We start from the raw sequence: 16,867 nt of genomic DNA, 5'->3' as shown, positions 1-16,867 counted from the left end.
TGCAGGAGAGGACGATTTTCAGAACACAATAATGATTTTAAAAAGAAGTTGAGGGGCCGGCCCAGTGGCGTAGTGGTTAAGTTCGTGTGCTCTGCTTTGGTGGCCTGGGTTTGTGGGTTCAGATCCCAGGAGTGGACCTACGCACCGCTCATCAAGCCATGCTGTGGCAGCGACCCACATACAAAATAGAGGGAGGTTGGCACAGATGTTAGCTCAGGGCCAATCTTCCTCACCAAAAATAAAAATAAAAAATTGAATTATTATACCAGCTAGTAATACTTCTTATAATCATTAAAATTTCACAAGTTCAATGAGGGAAACAGTGTGAAGAAAGAAAAGTGAAGGGTTCTGAGCTGACTCCAGGCAGCAACTGTAATTAAGGGTCAGAATGAAGTCACTGTAGGAGAGAGAGGAAAAAAGAGAGAACTAGTTTGGTGTCATGGGGGCCTTTGAAGGGCCATGTTCACGGACTCATGATTCGTGGATGGAATAAAAAGGCTATGTTGAAAGCACAAAAGAGCCAGGCCAAAACTTCCCATTTTTTTAATAAGACATTAATAAATCAAACTTTTATAAATATAAAAAAACTTTAAAATATTAAATACAGTCCCATTTGAACCATCACAAAGACAAATCCTACTCTAAATACTGTATGTACAAATTGTTGTATGTTACAAATTATTCTATATTGGAAAATAGCAGATTTGACTTAGTCCAAATTCAGTTTTTTAAAAAGTATTCTATTTCCAAACACAGTTTTTATGCAATATTTAATTTTTCCACTTGTCATATGTTATTTTCAATGACACATCTAGTTTTTGTTTTTCTAAGCACTGTTCCCTACATTTTTAAAGCACATTTTATTTCAGAGTGCAACAGAAGGCAGCTTTTGGCCTATAAAGCGCGAGGAAGATAAGTCACCAGGAGGAGCATCATTTATGCCACTGCCTCCTCCCTGGACCGTTTGTCATCTCTCCGTACCTGACTGCTCAGCTGCTGTTCAAAACTTGGATGAGGGAGCACTGTGCAGGTCCGTCTGGACAGGTGCTGGACTGAGATCCAGACGGCCCACACTCTATTCTGGTCTGGGGTACCAATTTTAAATATTGCTCAAGAATCGTCAACAGAAGTAGAGCCAATGAGCAAGATGAAAATATTGGAAGCGGAGAGAATTGCGTTTCCTCTTTTATAAGCCCAAAAGCACCGTGGTGTGCTTCAGAGCGGCTTCCTCGACAAATTTTGCGTCCACATTGTCATGTCCTTCAAAAGCATTCAGAGCTGGAAAAAAGAGACAGAAAAGAGTGATTATGAAGCCATGGAACGTTGATAACATTGTGCCCACACTCACTGAATCATAATTATTTTTATATTCTGGGAAAACACGTTATTCTGAGAATGTGTTGTTAAAATTCATTAAACCTCAGCACCAAGAAAGGCCATTCGCATCAACCACATGAGTTTTTAACCTCTTAAACCCTTTTAAGACCTCAAACGTGATTACTCCTTTGGGAATTTACTCTAGGTAGTAAACTGTGTATTGCTAATTAAAACCAATTTCATTAAGGACCTACTTATAAGTAAGGGATATTTTGGAAAGAAAAAGGTACACAGTGGTGAACAGGGACTGACTGCCGTGTCAAGGGAAACGCAGGGACACGGGAGAGCAGAGGCGTGAATTACCTCGACTGGAGGATTCTATATCTGTCAGGATTCCAGTGAAGTAGTTCAGAGGCAGAAACTCTACACTGTACGACGACTTGTCAATCACAGAACTCCGGGGCTAAAAGGGAAACAGCTCTGGTCTCAGTTGACGCTTCAAAACAAGCGCCAACTGAAAATGCTAAGAACTACAATTGCTGTCCTTAGGGATCTGTTAAAATGGGGCAAACAGGACCCAAAAAACATTTAGTGGGGCTGCGCTTTCACACAGACTCACCTGTTTCTTATAGTCCTGAAGCAGTCGCTTCACATGGTTCCGTGAAATAATGTTAGAACTCATAGGATGGTCCCAAAGTCGACAGATCTTCTGACCAATAAGCTATTGAAAGATATGTAGAGGAGGATTTTTAGGGCAGTGAAAGTACCCTGTATGACACTATAATGATGGATACATCTCATTACACATTCGTCCAAACTCACAGGGTGAACACGAAGAGTGAACCCTAATATGGACTTCGGGTAACTATGACGTGTCAGGGTGGGCTCATCAGTTGTAACAAATGTACCCTCTGGTGGGAGATGCTGACAGTGGGGGGGAGGCTGGGCATGTGTGGGGGCAGGGGGTACATGGGAATCTCTGTAGCTTCCACGTAATTTTGCTGTGAACCTCAAACTACTCTAAAAAAATAAAGTCAACAAAAAAAATAAAAGGATGGAAAAAATAGGAGAATATAGCTCACACTGCATTAAGCAAATGGACCTTATATCTAGTCATAATTTTTAAAGTATTATTCCACGGTACCTGGTTCATCTACAAGACAGGCCCTTGATGGTTAATGACTCTTGTTGAAAGGCCGTTCCCTATGAGGTGTGCTTCTGAATTTTGAATAAATACTCCCTTAAATGCAGCCTGAGGTAAAAGCAGATTGTACATCAATGTCGCTAAATTCTTTTTCTGAAATGGAGTTCATCTGCTATTCTTCAAAACTGGGCATCTGCATGCCAACCCCAAGTGATGTCTTGATAGGAAACTAAAGGTTGTAGGCACGTTTAGATCAACCTCTTTGCCCGTGTCTTGCCCAGAAAATTTTAATTCCCTAAGAGAAGGAGGCAAAAAAAATCAAATTTGGAGACCAAACTAAAAGTTCAGGGATATTCCTCAGAGAGACCTAGCCCTGGAAAATATGCTTTGTTTTCCATTCCTGCCTTTGCTTCCCTAAACCCATGAGGGGAGAGGGTGTTACAAAGCAAGACGATTAGGTCCAGAAGGCAATGGACATCTCCTTGTGGGAGGACCATGCCAGAGATGGAGTGCCGTGCGAGGCATGTAAACAGCACACGGAGCCGGCTCAGGCTCGAGGGCCAGGGCGTCAGGGTCAGGGGCTCTGAAGACCTTGCCGTGGAATTTCACGTTCTCACAGTATTTCTGACTCTAAGAGCTAATATCCCCCACAAAAACAAAGAGAGCCTGTGTAACCCCTTCCCTCGTGTTTCTGGTTCTTCCTTTGACCCAGGAGTGCTTTCCTGCCAGGGTGGGCACGACAGTGGGAGGAAATGCGGTTCCAGAACCTTCTGACCTCACCTGTATTTAAATTTCTTATCAGTTTAAAGGCCAAGAGCACATGTTTCCCCTCTCCGTCGCCTCGGACTCACAGATGTAAATATTAGTGTGGTTTCCTAAGAGGAGAAAATGGCTAAATGTTCTAGGTGGGCTGTGCCAAGGCATTACAAAGCCAGGGGAGCGAGCCCTGTGCAGGCCCAGGGGAGCCGCCGAGGGAGGGGTGGGGACGGACGGGGTGGCTTGGAGAGGGCTGAGAAGTCAAACAATTCCACTGACTTTAGCCCAAAGCAACTAACTGCTCTTCTTGCAAGAAAAAACGGAAGGAGGTTCATGCCAAGGGTTAGGGAGAAAATAAAAGATAATTCAGGCTTACCGGAGGAAGTCGCACAATGATGCTGAATTTCAGTTTTTCACTTTTCTCTGTGTTGTCCAGATCTATAAGAAAGTTTAGAAATGGGCAAAAATGAAAAAAAACAAGCAAGCTCCATTTGAATACCTGAGCAAGCTAATAATACTTGAGTGCTTCATGCTTCTAACACACGTCCCAGCCTTGTGTTTCAAGCAAAGTCTGACAACGCTCTGAAGTTTTGAGTTTGTGTCTCTCTGCATAAAAAGAGATTTTGCAATGAAGCTGTTTGTACCTATCATGGGACACGGTTCTGTAACTGGCTGCCTGTCACAACGCAATTTTACCGGCTAACCTGAAACAGAAGGCACCTCGCGGAACGGCAAGCACTTTAATATGTATTAACAAAACTCCTCTATAAAATACCACAACTGAATAATTTATGTGAGAGTGATTCCACTACACACATGATTTAAAGTCTAAATTCACATAAGCCTGCATTTCTCCCTAATTTTTCTTGCATTTCAAGTCTAACTTGGAGATGACCAAGTTAGTCAGCTGAAAGTCAGCCATTTCATGACATTTTCTTGAGAAATTGAGCCTTCAGTCTCCTTGTCCTCAAGTGCCCTCTTGTACAGAAAAGGAATCTAACAGCCAAGTGTGTACTGAGAGCCCTGTGGGGCCTCTTGAGGGGCGAAGGCCTTCAAATTGGCCCGATGGGGGTTACAGGAAGCGATCTGCCCTCCGAGGGACCAGCTGTGCCATTTATGGGGCCTACTGCACGTGAAAATGAGGAACCCCTTGTTCAAATAGTAAGAATTCAAGATTTAATGCAGAGCATTCAACGGGGCGTGGGGCCCTTCTGAGGGCGGCAGGGCCCTGCGCGCCCACCCAGGTGGCACGCCCACAGAGCCACCCGTGGGTGGTGCTCAGACTGGGAGGAGCACGCTGGCCACCTGGGAGCCTCTTACCTTTCATGAGCCTGGTGACGGCCGTTTCCGTGAGAAGCAACACCCCGTTATCAATGTAATGCAGCAGGTTGTGCAAAGGGAGACAGCGCACGCCGAGGACCGTGTGCAGAGTGTGGAACCCTGGGAGGAGGGACCCGAGAGGCAAACACGGTTGGCCAGCATCCCACCTTCCAGAGGGGACGAGTCTGGCGATGTTAACACAGCACTAACTCAGTGCTCAGCACCCAGAGTCAAATGAACGCTCCTTGAAAACGAGGTCCAAGCGCCCTTCTTTGTACTATCATCGCCTAAGCATTGTGCTGGGTATCCAGTCAGTTCCCAGTGAGTCTGAGTTCCCTTCACCTTGTGCCCCTTCCTAGGCAAAAAGAGCGCAAGGCCTGCCCCGTGAAAAATGGTTTCACTGTTTAATAGGTTTGCAATTCCACGGCAAAATGGCCAGCGGGGAAAAGTAACAGGAGAGCTTCCATTCCACATGCTCAGGCTGAAGGGCTGGTGGACGGGGACCATTTTGGGGAAGGGGACAAAATTTGGACCAGAAGGGGGCAGTCTCTATGCCTGATCTCTGGGTAGGCCCTAGAGAAAGGCTTTCGCGGTCTTGGACTAGATTATAGAGAAGAAGAATTAAAACGATACAGTCTGACAGCAGATGACGGAGGAAGGCGCGCTCTCCAGCTGCCGTCTCCATGCGCAGGGCTCCCCGGCGCCCACAGAGCCAGAGCTCTACGTGCACCACTAAGCATGAAGGAGAAGAAAAGCTTCCACGCGAGAGGCCGCTGGCAGGCCAGGAGAGAATCAGAAAAGCCTCCTGGACAAGACGCACGTGAGCGGAGCTCTGGGGGGTGAATGCAGGTCCCGCGCGTGGGAACAAGGTGAGACAGTCTCCGAGTGGAGACAGCAGTAAAAGCAGGGTCAGCATGAGCAGACCGAGGCTCCGGTCCTGCTGTGCTTCCTAGGTGTAGGTAACTCAGCCTTTCTGAGCCTCCCGCTCTGAGCCTAGAGCCGGGCTATGACGAGCACAGCACGTGGTGTAACAGCAGTGACCAACACCAACCACGTGCGGGGCCTTCAGTCCACGCACTGGCACCCCACCCTCACAGACGCCGTGAGGTGACCCCACTTTCTAAGTGGGGAAACCGAGATTCTCAGGAGCTCAGAGACACGCCCAGCATCCTATACATAGTAAGCGGCAGAGCGGAAATGTGAACGCAGGCTGTGGGATTGTAGCCTCGGCTTTTAACCACAACCTTGTCCTCGGTGACTGGTAGGTGGGTTAACGGGACAACATGAACACAGGCCCAAAGATGAGACAGCATGGCGCGTGTTGAGAAAGGACTGTGTCATCCAGTTGAGTTGGGGTCTGGTGTGCAAAAGGAAGGATGGAAGGTAAAGCTGGAAAGGTTTAGTCAATGAATCCCAAGAAATGTATTATTTAGTAAACTTCATGGGGGCCCTGACAGCTTTCGAGCAGGATGGAAAGAGGATCTGAGCTTTACGTTGGGAGTATGAAAATGGCAACAGGCAAAGGCGGCTGGAGGAACAGTTTGCTCCAGGAGGAAGGAGGACCTGTCAGGAGGCGACTGGACGACGCCGGGCAGGATGGAATGAGGGCCCAGAAGGGAACGAGAAGGAAGGGGTCGGAGAGGCACAGCAGCAGGTACCCTCGGAGACAGATCGGATGTGAGTGTGGAGAGCCAAAGACTCGCGGCCTAAGCTTGGGAGCCTGCGTGACGAAGAAACGATGGCCAAAGGGCAGGGACTTGCCTCAGAGAAATCACGGAGGCTCCCCTCTGAGCACATGAGTCAAGAGCAGTGGGGGACTTGAGTCCGGAGTCCTGGCAGCGTCCAGGCTCACACAAAGTGCAGACTCTGCTCACAGCAGATGTGAACGGGCTAACAACGAGAGGAGGCCACTAGCTTCCCTGAATCCAAAAAAAACAGTGCTTTTACCAGCTGCTCAACAACATGAGACTTTTCAAATGGATTTGGACATTCTTCCCAGGATTAAAAACAGTGACAAATTGTTTCTGAAGAAAAGTTTATCATAGATTTCCTGGATTCGAAATTCCTTCTCTGGTCCTGCGTCCATGCCCTAACGGTCCCTGGGGCCCTGCCTCCTCTAATGCCAGGGCACAGCCCCAAATCCAACAGCCCACCCTCGGCCCCCTCTCTGCGCATCAGCTCTAAGCGACAGAGCAAATGGGCCGCCAGCAGGCAGCCGTGCCCGAAGAGCGAGCTTCTCCACCAGCCCGTCCTCGCCCTCCAGGCTCCGGGTCTTCTCTCGCCAGCGAGGGGACCACCGGTCCCTCTTAAACTGCAAACGCTCCAGCTCTCAACCATGACTTCCTTTTCGTGGTGCTCATTCCCTTTTTGCTTTAAACAATTCGGGCGACAAGTTTCTGACGCTTGGAACTCAAACAGTTCTTACTGCTCCAGCAGGCCTGGCAAGCAAGCACATTTATACCTATACGCAAAAAAATGCCAAGTATTTACACACACACACGACCCGGCATCGCTTCGCCTCTATTTCCATGTCACATGAACATTTCAGAGAAAAGGAGAGAGAGAAATTGCTCTCCTTACTGGATCCATGGACACAAGCCATTAAGTCTTACTCACAATAATTCTCAATCACCATGGATGACATTTTGTTTTCCTTCCTTATCCGTCCCTGTGGAGGAAGGCGATATTCTGTAGAAAGTGGATTTTTATGAGCTCCCACAAATAATATTGTCCCCAGTAAGTCAGTTTCATTTATTTACAAAAGGAGCTTGAACGTCCAGGATGAACAAATCTGAAAGTGTCAGTCCACTCCTCTACCAAGCCTTTTGTGTTAGTGACAAATAATCAGGAATTTAAGCCAGAAAGCCACAGAAAGTTTACATGAAATCCCTTCAGTCTTTCTAGAGGGCATTTCGTAATTCAGATTCCATTGGGATCATTTAAAGACATCCATTCTCCACAAGAATCGTCACTTTCAGATCCCTACAAAGTCAACAGACACTCCTTCTATGCCCCCCCTACAAGCAGACCCTATCAGATAAGGGGTATGGAGAAAGACAGCGTGAACAAGCCCAAACTATCACAAAAGCAGGGAGGCTGAGAGGTGCTGTGCGGGTTTTCAGGGCCCATAAATAGCCAAAGTTTCAGCATCAAATAATTCAACTGGAATATAAAATTCAAGAGGCAGCACAGAATAGTAGTTAAAAGCACAGATTTTGGAGCCACACTGCCTGGATTTGAATACTGGCTCTGTTGCTTAATAGCTGTGTGACTTTATGCAAGTTACTTAAACTTTCTGTGCCTCAATGGCACCATTTATAAAATGGGAATAATATTAAGTGGAACCCTATGAAAGTGCCACTGTTGTTGGTCAAAACCTGGTTGGATATCAACAATTTAACGTGGTTCAACTTAAACTCCTACCACTTAGGATTGTTGGAATGAAAATTAAATGTGCTAAATTGCGTAAAGTACTTAGAACAGTACCAAGCACAAAATGGGCACCATATACATGTTGGCCTAAAGTGAATGAATAAAGGAATGAATTAATGATGGAAGGATGATGGATGGATAGATGTGTATGAACGGAGAGATTAAATAAAACTAGCTGATATATACTATGTAGTGACGGCTATCAGAAAGCTTAATACTCCTCAGAACTTATCTGTAATGAATATAAGGCAGGTAGTTTATACCAAATGGGAGCTTATTTGTCTCTTATAATGAATACTGATTTATATGCACATCTTCCCAATTAGACTTTTGTTAATTTTTGTAACTGCTCTAATTTTTAGCACAGCACCTGGCATGTTACAATTGCTCAGTAAATGTTTGTTGATTGAATGGACAAATGACCAATTAAATGAATGAGCACATACACACATGCCAAGGGTGTTTTCAGGCCTGATTTGGTCCTGTTTCCAAATCCTAAGGAAAACTTATAGCTTCCAAGCACTTAAGAACTCAATGTCAGCCCAGTGGCGCAGTGGTTAAGTGTGCACGTTCCGCTTCGGCGGCCTGGGGTTCGCCAGTTTGGATACCGGATGCGGACATGGCACACTTGTCAAGCCATGCTGTGGCAGACGTCCCACATATAAAGTAGAGGAAGATGGGCACGGATGTTAGCTCAGGGCCAGCCTTCCTCAGCAAAAAGATGAGGATTGGCAGATGTTAGCTCAGGGCTAATCTTCCTCAAAAAAAAAAAAAAAAAAGAACTCAATGTCTGACACCCAGCCAGACCCACTTCCGCCTGAGTGTTAACTTTCTCGATCAGATAAACTAGGCCTGGAGACATCAGAGAAAGATCTTCCTAAATCAGCTCCACTGGCTCAAAGCATCCTAGAAAGTTGCAGGGGACCAGCCTAGACCCCCCCCAAAGTGAGTGACAAGCTGCAGCAGAGTTCCACAGTCTGGAGAGAACCGGTGAGCAGAGACCAACCCCCGGCCCAGCTCCCACGGTGACAGCAGACGCCCAACCCCTCACGCACAGGAGGGCTCATCCTTGAACTTAATGTGCCGAAGTCCAGGCCCCTCGGGAAGAAGAAAGAGCACACTTCTTACCACAAAGGACAAAAGAGCCCAGACTTACCAGGGGGCAGAGGTAAAAACAAACTGTGAGTAGCTTCCAGAATCCTGGTCATGATGTGAAAGACTGCGAATTCAGCGGCGCTCGCCCGCCTGTTGCTGGGTAAACACAGAGCAGCACGTGAGCCGCGGAGCTCGTCTCTACAACCGCTGTTGTCTAAGCGAGGCTCAGGGTGCCACGTGCAGAGGGAAGTCATGCTAAGCACGAGGGGCTATGCCTCACCAAAACCCTCCTAGATACGATGGCGACCGCCAGCCCAGTGCCCAGACTCTAACAACAGGAAGGTAAACGATAATGATAACTGTAAGCTTCAAAAAGGCTTTGCTGACACGGGCAGCAATCAGCCGCTTTGGCCCTCTGTGCACCACGATAAGAGAGAGAAATACTTGCGTACAAGTGGAAAATCCAGGGGTGAAGGTTGTGTTTCCTCCAGCTGGCTTCCAGGATTTGGCAGATGAGATCCAGCTGGAGGGAGAGACAGTCTGTTAACCTCCGCTCATACTCTCTCCCTCAGGGACCCCACGGCTGGCCCGCGACAGCTCTCCCGGGCATGTTCCGGGCGGCTGGCACTCAGGCTGGGCCCGGACACGGAACCAGCCTCTCTGAGATCCGTTCTGAGGCACTGGAATCCAAAACGGGGAGACTGAAAGGGAGCCCCAGAGCCTAACAGAGCACCCTCTGTCCGTGTGGGCAGCGCCCCGGCCGAGCTTCCTGGCCTGGCCAGCAGGCCCCGCCGCTCACACCCCCAGGCCCTTGTCCATCGGTGAAGGTCAAGGGCAGCCGGGTTTGTTCCAGGACTAGTACGTGGCAAGGGCTAAAGCCGGCAGTCGGAAGGAAGGAGACACTAAATAGAATGGAGGTCCTGAGCATAAGCTGTGGTGTGGACTGAGACCGGGTTCAAGTCCAGATTCTACATTTTTCTAGTTTGTCAGCAACAGGGCAGTGCCCGCGAAGCTGTGATCAGCCTTGAATGCACTTGTGCCCACGTGGGCATCAGAAAGGGCCTCATCCAGGCACAGAGGCAGGTTTCTGATTCTCAATGACAGAGATTCTCAGTTTCTCTGGCTGAAATCAGGGAAGACAACGCGTAAGCAATATCGACAGGCTCTGCGGCAACTTCCGCGGATTTGTTTTGGAAAAGCCGTGCGGCCACCCTCCTGAGAGGGGCCGGGGGTCGTGGCCGTTCGCTGCCGGGCAGGGGCAGGCAGGTCTGGCCTCAGTCGGAGGCTGATGAGGAGGAAAGTCAGGGGTGCTGAGTTTTCTGAGCCTACATCTGTACCATTTCTGGTCCTATGGGTCCTAGGGGGTTGTTAACACAAAATAGTGTTGAAACTTTTATACAACTAACTATGGGAAGAATGACGCTTGAACCAAAACCCTTAACACTTGGGAAGGTGAAATTTAAAGTCAACAGAAAGAAAGGTGACAGGTGGACATGTTAAACAGCTGTGTGTTATTAAAGGACTGAAAAATCAAGTTAATATCAACACGGGGAAGATGAGAAACACACTGACCAAGTGAGCTCCTCAGGACAGTACTACTGCAAAGGAGAATTGCATAAAGGTCCAGTGCCCTGATTATAAGGATCAGTGTATGAGAATACCAACCTCTCCTAGTATATACGTATTTTTTGTTTTTTTGAGGAAGATTAGCCCTGAGCTAACATCTGCTGCCAATCCTCCTCTTTTTGCTGAGGAAGACTGGCCATGAGCTAACATCTGTGCCCATCTTCCTCTACTTTATACACGGGATGCCTACCACAGCGTGGCCTCATAAGCAGTGCCATGTCCGCACCGAGGATCCGAACTGGCGAACCCCGGGCTGCCAAAACAGAATGTGCAAACTTAACCGCTGAGCCACCGGACTGGCCCCTCTTTCCTCGTATATTAAAAACTATGAAACTCAAACCTCACTGTAGACAGTCAAAGATATTATTTAAAAACAGTCACTAATGACTACAAAAAAGGCAGCAACTTTAAGATGAAACGTGAAATTAAAACAGGGCCATATCTAATAAATTTAACTAATCTCCCAGAGTTCAATGCAAAAGTATATGTTTGCACATTGGCTCATTTGCATACTGGTCTTACCCAACTTGGAGAAACAGAGTGTTCTCTTTCTGTGCATTTAAATACTTTTAAACATTTGTCCAGCATCTTATGTTTAGGTTCTAAGCAGGGGCAGGCCTCAACTCCACATGCTTTTTGAAAGACTCAAGACAGCCTCAAAATTCAGTTTGCAACATCACTTCTATTAACACATGAACTGGTGTTATTAATATGGATGACAGAATTTCAGTGAGTGGCTACCGGGTAGGTGAGCTGCTGATCTCATCAGCAAACTCTAATAAGCTCGTATGTATACAACTGAGCTGGAATCTGGCCTAATTGGGCCATTGGAGCTAATTGAGAATTGAAGTTCCAGTTCTTTCACGTCTGCATAAACCTCCATGTACAGAATGATTATCTACTGTTTAATAAGGAACTGGAAGATGCCAAGACACGATGCGAACATTTGGCAACCATGCTAAATTCATCGCTGTTGTATGCTCCCGTGGGCATGCAATCACTATTTGAAAGGAGCGCAATAAACCACTTTCGAAACCAAGTTCTCTTTGCTTTTTGGTTCTTTTTTCCTCTCCACAATCTACAGCACCAAATATACTGGTCTGAGGATGGGCGACCTCCAAAAACCTAATTTGAAAAACATACTGAACCACATTCTGAGAACCATATACCGAAGGCCGGGGCCAGGGAGGGGGAGCTGGGGTGGGGGCAGGGCGGGTGGAGAACAAAAAGCAAGACCAACCTGTTTTGAAATGTAGTCCAGAACCATCTGCTCAATTCTCTTCTTTTCTACACCCCGTAGGTGTCTCAAAAGATGGTCTTTGAGTTCAGACACCATCTGAAAACAGGACATGGATGAGACAGAAGTCACAGCCTACCCACTCACGCCTGCAAGTGGTCTGAATTAGATCCATTTATTAACATTCCTTATCAATATGAAAAGTATTGGGTCTGAAGATCCCACCAGCAGGAATGCGTCACCCTCAGTGTCGCTCTGACGGGCGTCAATCAGGGGCACCAAGGTCTTCCCCAAGAGGAATTGCTCATGATCCACCCCAAGCCCAGTGAGCAGCTGAGAGGCAGCCTCCAGGTCCTGGCGAGAATTCTCCAGAGCAGCCAGCGCAAGTCACTAACTGAGGAGTCAGAGGCTCTGGGATCCACCAAAGGATCGAGGTCTACCGCTCCTGGCCCTGGAATTGACGGGAACAACTCTAAACACGGCGTGACTGCGCTAAAGGGGGTAGGGCAGAGGGGCAATGGTTTGGGTATTTGGAAGGACAGACACGGTTAGGAATAAAAAGGAAATGCTTCAGGTACCCTCCTCTGCACACAGATGTAGACGTGCCACGCAGCCTCCTGACACGCAAAGTTAAAGAAATATTCATTCTAGCGCTTGTTCCAAACCCGCTCTGCTCTGATCATCTGGGGGCTCCCCAATCAGGGCGGCATTCCCAGCCCGCCCCACCTTTTGCCTTTCTCTCTCCTTCTCCTTCTTCCTCCTTTTTTCTCCCTTCTGCCTGGGTGCCCCTCTCAGCTAGAGACCCTTCCGGCTAGAGAGATCCCTGCACCAATAAACAGCCCATGGGAATTGAACAACTGACATCACACGTGCATCTATCTTCCATGTTAGCAGGTTTAACTAAACGACTCCCTCAGTAAAACTTAGTCCATGGCATTCCGGGCCGAGACAGAGTGGTGTATTATCGCAATTCGGTCTCCTGCAGCTGCTCATTGATTTGGCTTAGAACAACAAAAAAACCCTCTTTTTTTCTACTTAAGATATAATATATTTTTTTGTGCTTTTTCTACATTAATCATAAAGATGAAAATTAAAATTGCCCCAAATCCCACAATCTACCTTAACATTTTGGTTTTATAATTTTCCTTTTTTTGGTGTAGATGCTCATTCTAATGTTTTATAATCTGTTTTTCATGTAATAGTTTATGTCATTAAATATTTATCACACTAGTCTTAATGCAGGCACGTATTCAATTTTATGGATGTACTATAATTGAACTATTTATTCCCTTCTTATACATATGGGATATTTCTTTTAATATTGTTAATAACATCATAAAAAATCCTTATGCAAAAGCTGTTTGCCACATCCCCAATTATTTTGTCAGATTAAATTTCTAGAAATGGAATTTGTTGGGCCACATACTTCAGTTTTGTGGAGATATTGCCAAAATGCCTTCCTCTGTGGTCACACGAATTCTCAGCTGCATTGCACACGGCTGTCCAATTCCCATACTCTGAACTTCCCTAGTATGACTTTTACATTTTTGACAAGCCAAAAAAACCCCAACCAACCAACCAAACAAACAAACAAACAGACAGACAGACAAAATACTTGTTCTGTTATCATTTGATTACAGCAACATAAAACACCTTTTTACTTCCCCTCCCCCAACTCAAGACTTTTTGGCCTAAATTTACTTCTGGAAATTCATTGGTCACGGCCTTCGTCCATTTCCCTTTTGGTGCGTTGTTCTCTTACTGATTTATAAACTTTATCTGTACACCAAATGTTAATCATTTATCCCATAAGTTGCAAATATTTTTTCCAAATTTATTCTTTGCCTTTTTGTTTTTTGGTTCATGTTTCAAGTTTTCAATCTATCATTTCCTATATGTCTATGTTCAATAATATACTTAAAAGGCCTTCTCTATTTCAGTATCATTTAACCACCCACTTATTTTATTCGAATTCTTTCACACAGGTTAATTTTTATATCAGACTCCTTAATCTACCTGGTATTTCTGCTGGTTTACGGGATAAAGTGGTGGCATTTGGGGAAGGAGGAATCTAACTTAATTTCCTTTTCCAAACAGTCAACCACTGACTGATTAAAATTCTTTCTTTCCACATTGATTTTTAAATTCCTCATGTATCACACACTAAAAATTCAGCTTTAAACTAGAGTCTCCTGTCTGTTGTTGCACAAGCACCATATTGCTTCTATCGCTGTCGGTAACAACCCGTTTAGATGTCTGCTGGTGGCAGCCCCACTCTGCATTTTGTCAAATGAATCACTTAGTCGACTGTCAGAGAAGCTTCATCGGCTTTTTGGTTGTAATTGTATTAAACCTAGATGCTAAGAATTTGCAAATGGAATATTGTTTTTCCCTATCTTTTCTAACTGGTTAATCCTAATAAAATAAATAAATATAGGATCACCAGCTTACTAACTCGCTCCTTATTATTTTCCATTTTCCCAGTTGACTATTTTGTTTGTTTGTGGCATTAGACAATCATAGCATCTTCTTTTACTTTTGTTTTTTATTGCATTGGGTAGAACTTCCAGAAGAATATAAAATCTTAGTGAAAATAGCAAGGAACCTTAACTTCCTTTTGATTTTAGTGGGAATGACTCCAACATTCCATTAGGAAGGATGTTGAATATTAGGATCAAACTCTTTATCCTTTGTCCCACTGAGTTAGCGTATTCCAGGAGCGGAATTTTATTCTTAATCAACTTTCACACCTATAGAGATTATCTTTTTCTCCTCTTTGACCTAGTGATGTGATTAATTACATTAACATATTTCCTAATATTAAGCATTCCTGGAAAGAACCCCACTTGGCCATGTGTTTTCAAATAGTAAAAGTGGTCATGGTCAGATCTTGATTTTAAAGTTACGCTGGCTTTTTAACGTGATTAAGAAGCTTCCCCTCTTTTGTCACAAATACTTTACATAGCATGGGGATGATCCGGGCCTGAAAAGTTTGAAAGAACTAACTCATTGAATCGTTTGGGATCATTTTGGAGATAATTTCTGGCATTTTTTTCAAACTATTTCATGGTTATTGTGCTTTCAGGTTTTCTATTTCTTCTGGGATCAAGTTTGGACATTTCTATTTACCAAGGAAACTTTAACTAGAACGTTTAGTGTTAACTAGTTAAGTAGTGTAACTAGTTAGTTTAAGTGTATGAATATGTACTTATAAATATTTTTCTCATATTTGCTTTATTCTGTCGTATTTGAAACCCCGAATACAAATGCCACAGAGATGTTGCTCTTTCCTCTCAAAGCCGTACATTTCCCTACGATGTTTCGTAATTATCTATTTATTGGGGTGACTGGTTAATGTGTGTCTCCCTCACTAGACAACAAGTCCCAAGGGGGCAGAAATCACACACGTGCTGCTTCCCACTCAACACACAGGGCCTCAGTGACTGGCAGCGGCTGCGCGTCAAAAGAACGAATGAAACAAGATCAGAATGAGAAGCACAGCCCAGCCTTCTCCCCTGTGCCTGGACCCCATGGTCCACCAGCCCCCAAAGAGCCCGCAGACCACTTACCAGCCCCACCAGCAGCCTCTGGTGATTGTCTTCCTCCTGGAAGAGGGGTGTTAACCTTGGCTCTGGAATTGAACAGAGCAACAGTCAGGCAGGAAGGAAACCAGGAAACGGGCTAGAAGGAAGCGGAAGCAGCCTGGGTTTCCCTGCTCTGACTCACTGGGAAAACATAACACTTTGTGTCCTGATAGGATGACAGCTTTTCATTAGCTAAGTGTGACCTGGTCCTGCAGGCTGAACTTATCACTCAGGTGACACGCAGGGAGCTCTGTGAAGCAGAGAGGTAGAGTGTGGGAAGGCAAGACAACAAGGACACACTTTGCAACACCAACAGGCTCGGGAAGGGATTTGTCTTCAACAGGAGACCTCACCGCCCTCGGAGAACCTTGGAGAACCTCTGCTTCGCTGACTCAGAGCCTCCGGGCCTCCCTTAACCCTGTGATCCCAAGGATGGGCACTTGGTGGCAGGATGGCATGACTCCCTTCTTTCTGACCCCCCGGAGTCCAGGGACTTGGGGAGTTACTGACCTGAGGGGACCCGTCAATTCCTGGGGCAAAGAATACCAATTGGCACAAGTTATCAGACTGAAAAGGTTAAGCGGATCCAGATGGAAAAGTGACAGGTGAGGTTAAGCCAAATGGCACTTTCTCCACCGTGATTTGCTTGGCACCAGCAAGCCGAGGGGGACGGGCAAACTGGTCTCCTTGGAAGACCTGCCCTCTCACGCCCCTCACAGCAGTGGCTGCCCGCCCTTCCCCTCCCGGAAGGCCTGAGGCCCAGCCCAGCAAGAGGGCAGGAGCGCCCTGGTCCCGGGCTGACAACTCCCTGCTGGAGGGCACGATGCCTCTTGACCCCTTGGAGGTCCCCTGAGGACAACGCACGAAATGGATAAATGGCTTCCCCAAGAGCACACCGTTAGCATGTGGCCCAGCTGGAGTTTAAGTCTGGGTCCGGCTGGCTCCAACCCCACGCTCTTCCCCGTAACCACCTGCTGACCTGGAGGCTGCTCATCTTCGTTCCCCTCTGACCCAGCCACTGGGGGCCCAAGTGTTAACCAAAATGAAAGGAGCATAGAGTCAAAGACTTGATCCCACAGCTGGAGAGAAAGCAGCCCTAAGGCAAGGGAGTTGCCAAAGTGCACCCCGTGGGTCCAGCCAGAGGGCATGTTCATTAGACCAACCCCAGGAGGAAACATAATGCAAAGCAGAAGGCCAACCCTCAGGGACACCTCCAGCAAAGGCACAGTCAGCCGCCGTGCCAGGACGGGCATGGAAGGGGCCGGTGGCCACTGACAGGAAGACATTAAAGGGTGTTGCCTTCATTACACGATTGGAGGCGGTTTTCTTGCCAACCCACAGAGCAGGAAGAACAGC

General features: G+C 46.4%; 1 protein-coding gene across 10 annotated transcripts in view; it reads right to left on the bottom strand.

Moving 5' to 3' along the window:
- Positions 1-527: 527 nt before the first annotated feature.
- GSAP (gamma-secretase activating protein) overlaps positions 528-16,867 on the bottom strand; it is a 79,641-nt gene continuing 63,301 nt past the window's right edge. For 4 of the 10 annotated variants that reach the window (XM_023638825.2, XM_023638827.2, XM_070265342.1 and 1 more), the window contains 9 exons: positions 15,497-15,558; positions 11,931-12,026; positions 9,517-9,587; positions 9,126-9,220; positions 4,538-4,657; positions 3,594-3,655; positions 1,937-2,038; positions 1,681-1,780; positions 528-1,278 (listed from right to left, as the gene is read on the bottom strand). In XM_023638825.2, coding sequence (XP_023494593.2) covers positions 1,187-1,278; positions 1,681-1,780; positions 1,937-2,038; positions 3,594-3,655; positions 4,538-4,657; positions 9,126-9,220; positions 9,517-9,587; positions 11,931-12,026; positions 15,497-15,558 — 800 coding nt within the window. In that variant the 3' untranslated portion in view covers positions 528-1,186. Of the gene's footprint in view, positions 1,279-1,680; positions 1,781-1,936; positions 2,039-2,461; positions 3,337-3,593; positions 3,656-4,537; positions 4,658-6,279; positions 6,457-7,015; positions 7,206-9,125; positions 9,221-9,516; positions 9,588-11,930; positions 12,027-15,496; positions 15,559-16,867 lie in introns of those variants that run through there. The other 6 variants (XR_011438075.1, XR_011438074.1, XM_023638826.2 and 3 more) reach the window with 6 other exon arrangements.

This window comes from Equus caballus, chromosome 4, assembly GCF_041296265.1.
Source record: "Equus caballus isolate H_3958 breed thoroughbred chromosome 4, TB-T2T, whole genome shotgun sequence".
Lineage (NCBI taxonomy): Eukaryota > Metazoa > Chordata > Mammalia > Perissodactyla > Equidae > Equus > Equus caballus.
Note: the sequence above shows the minus strand (reverse complement) of the source record. Positions and strands in the feature narration are given on the sequence as shown.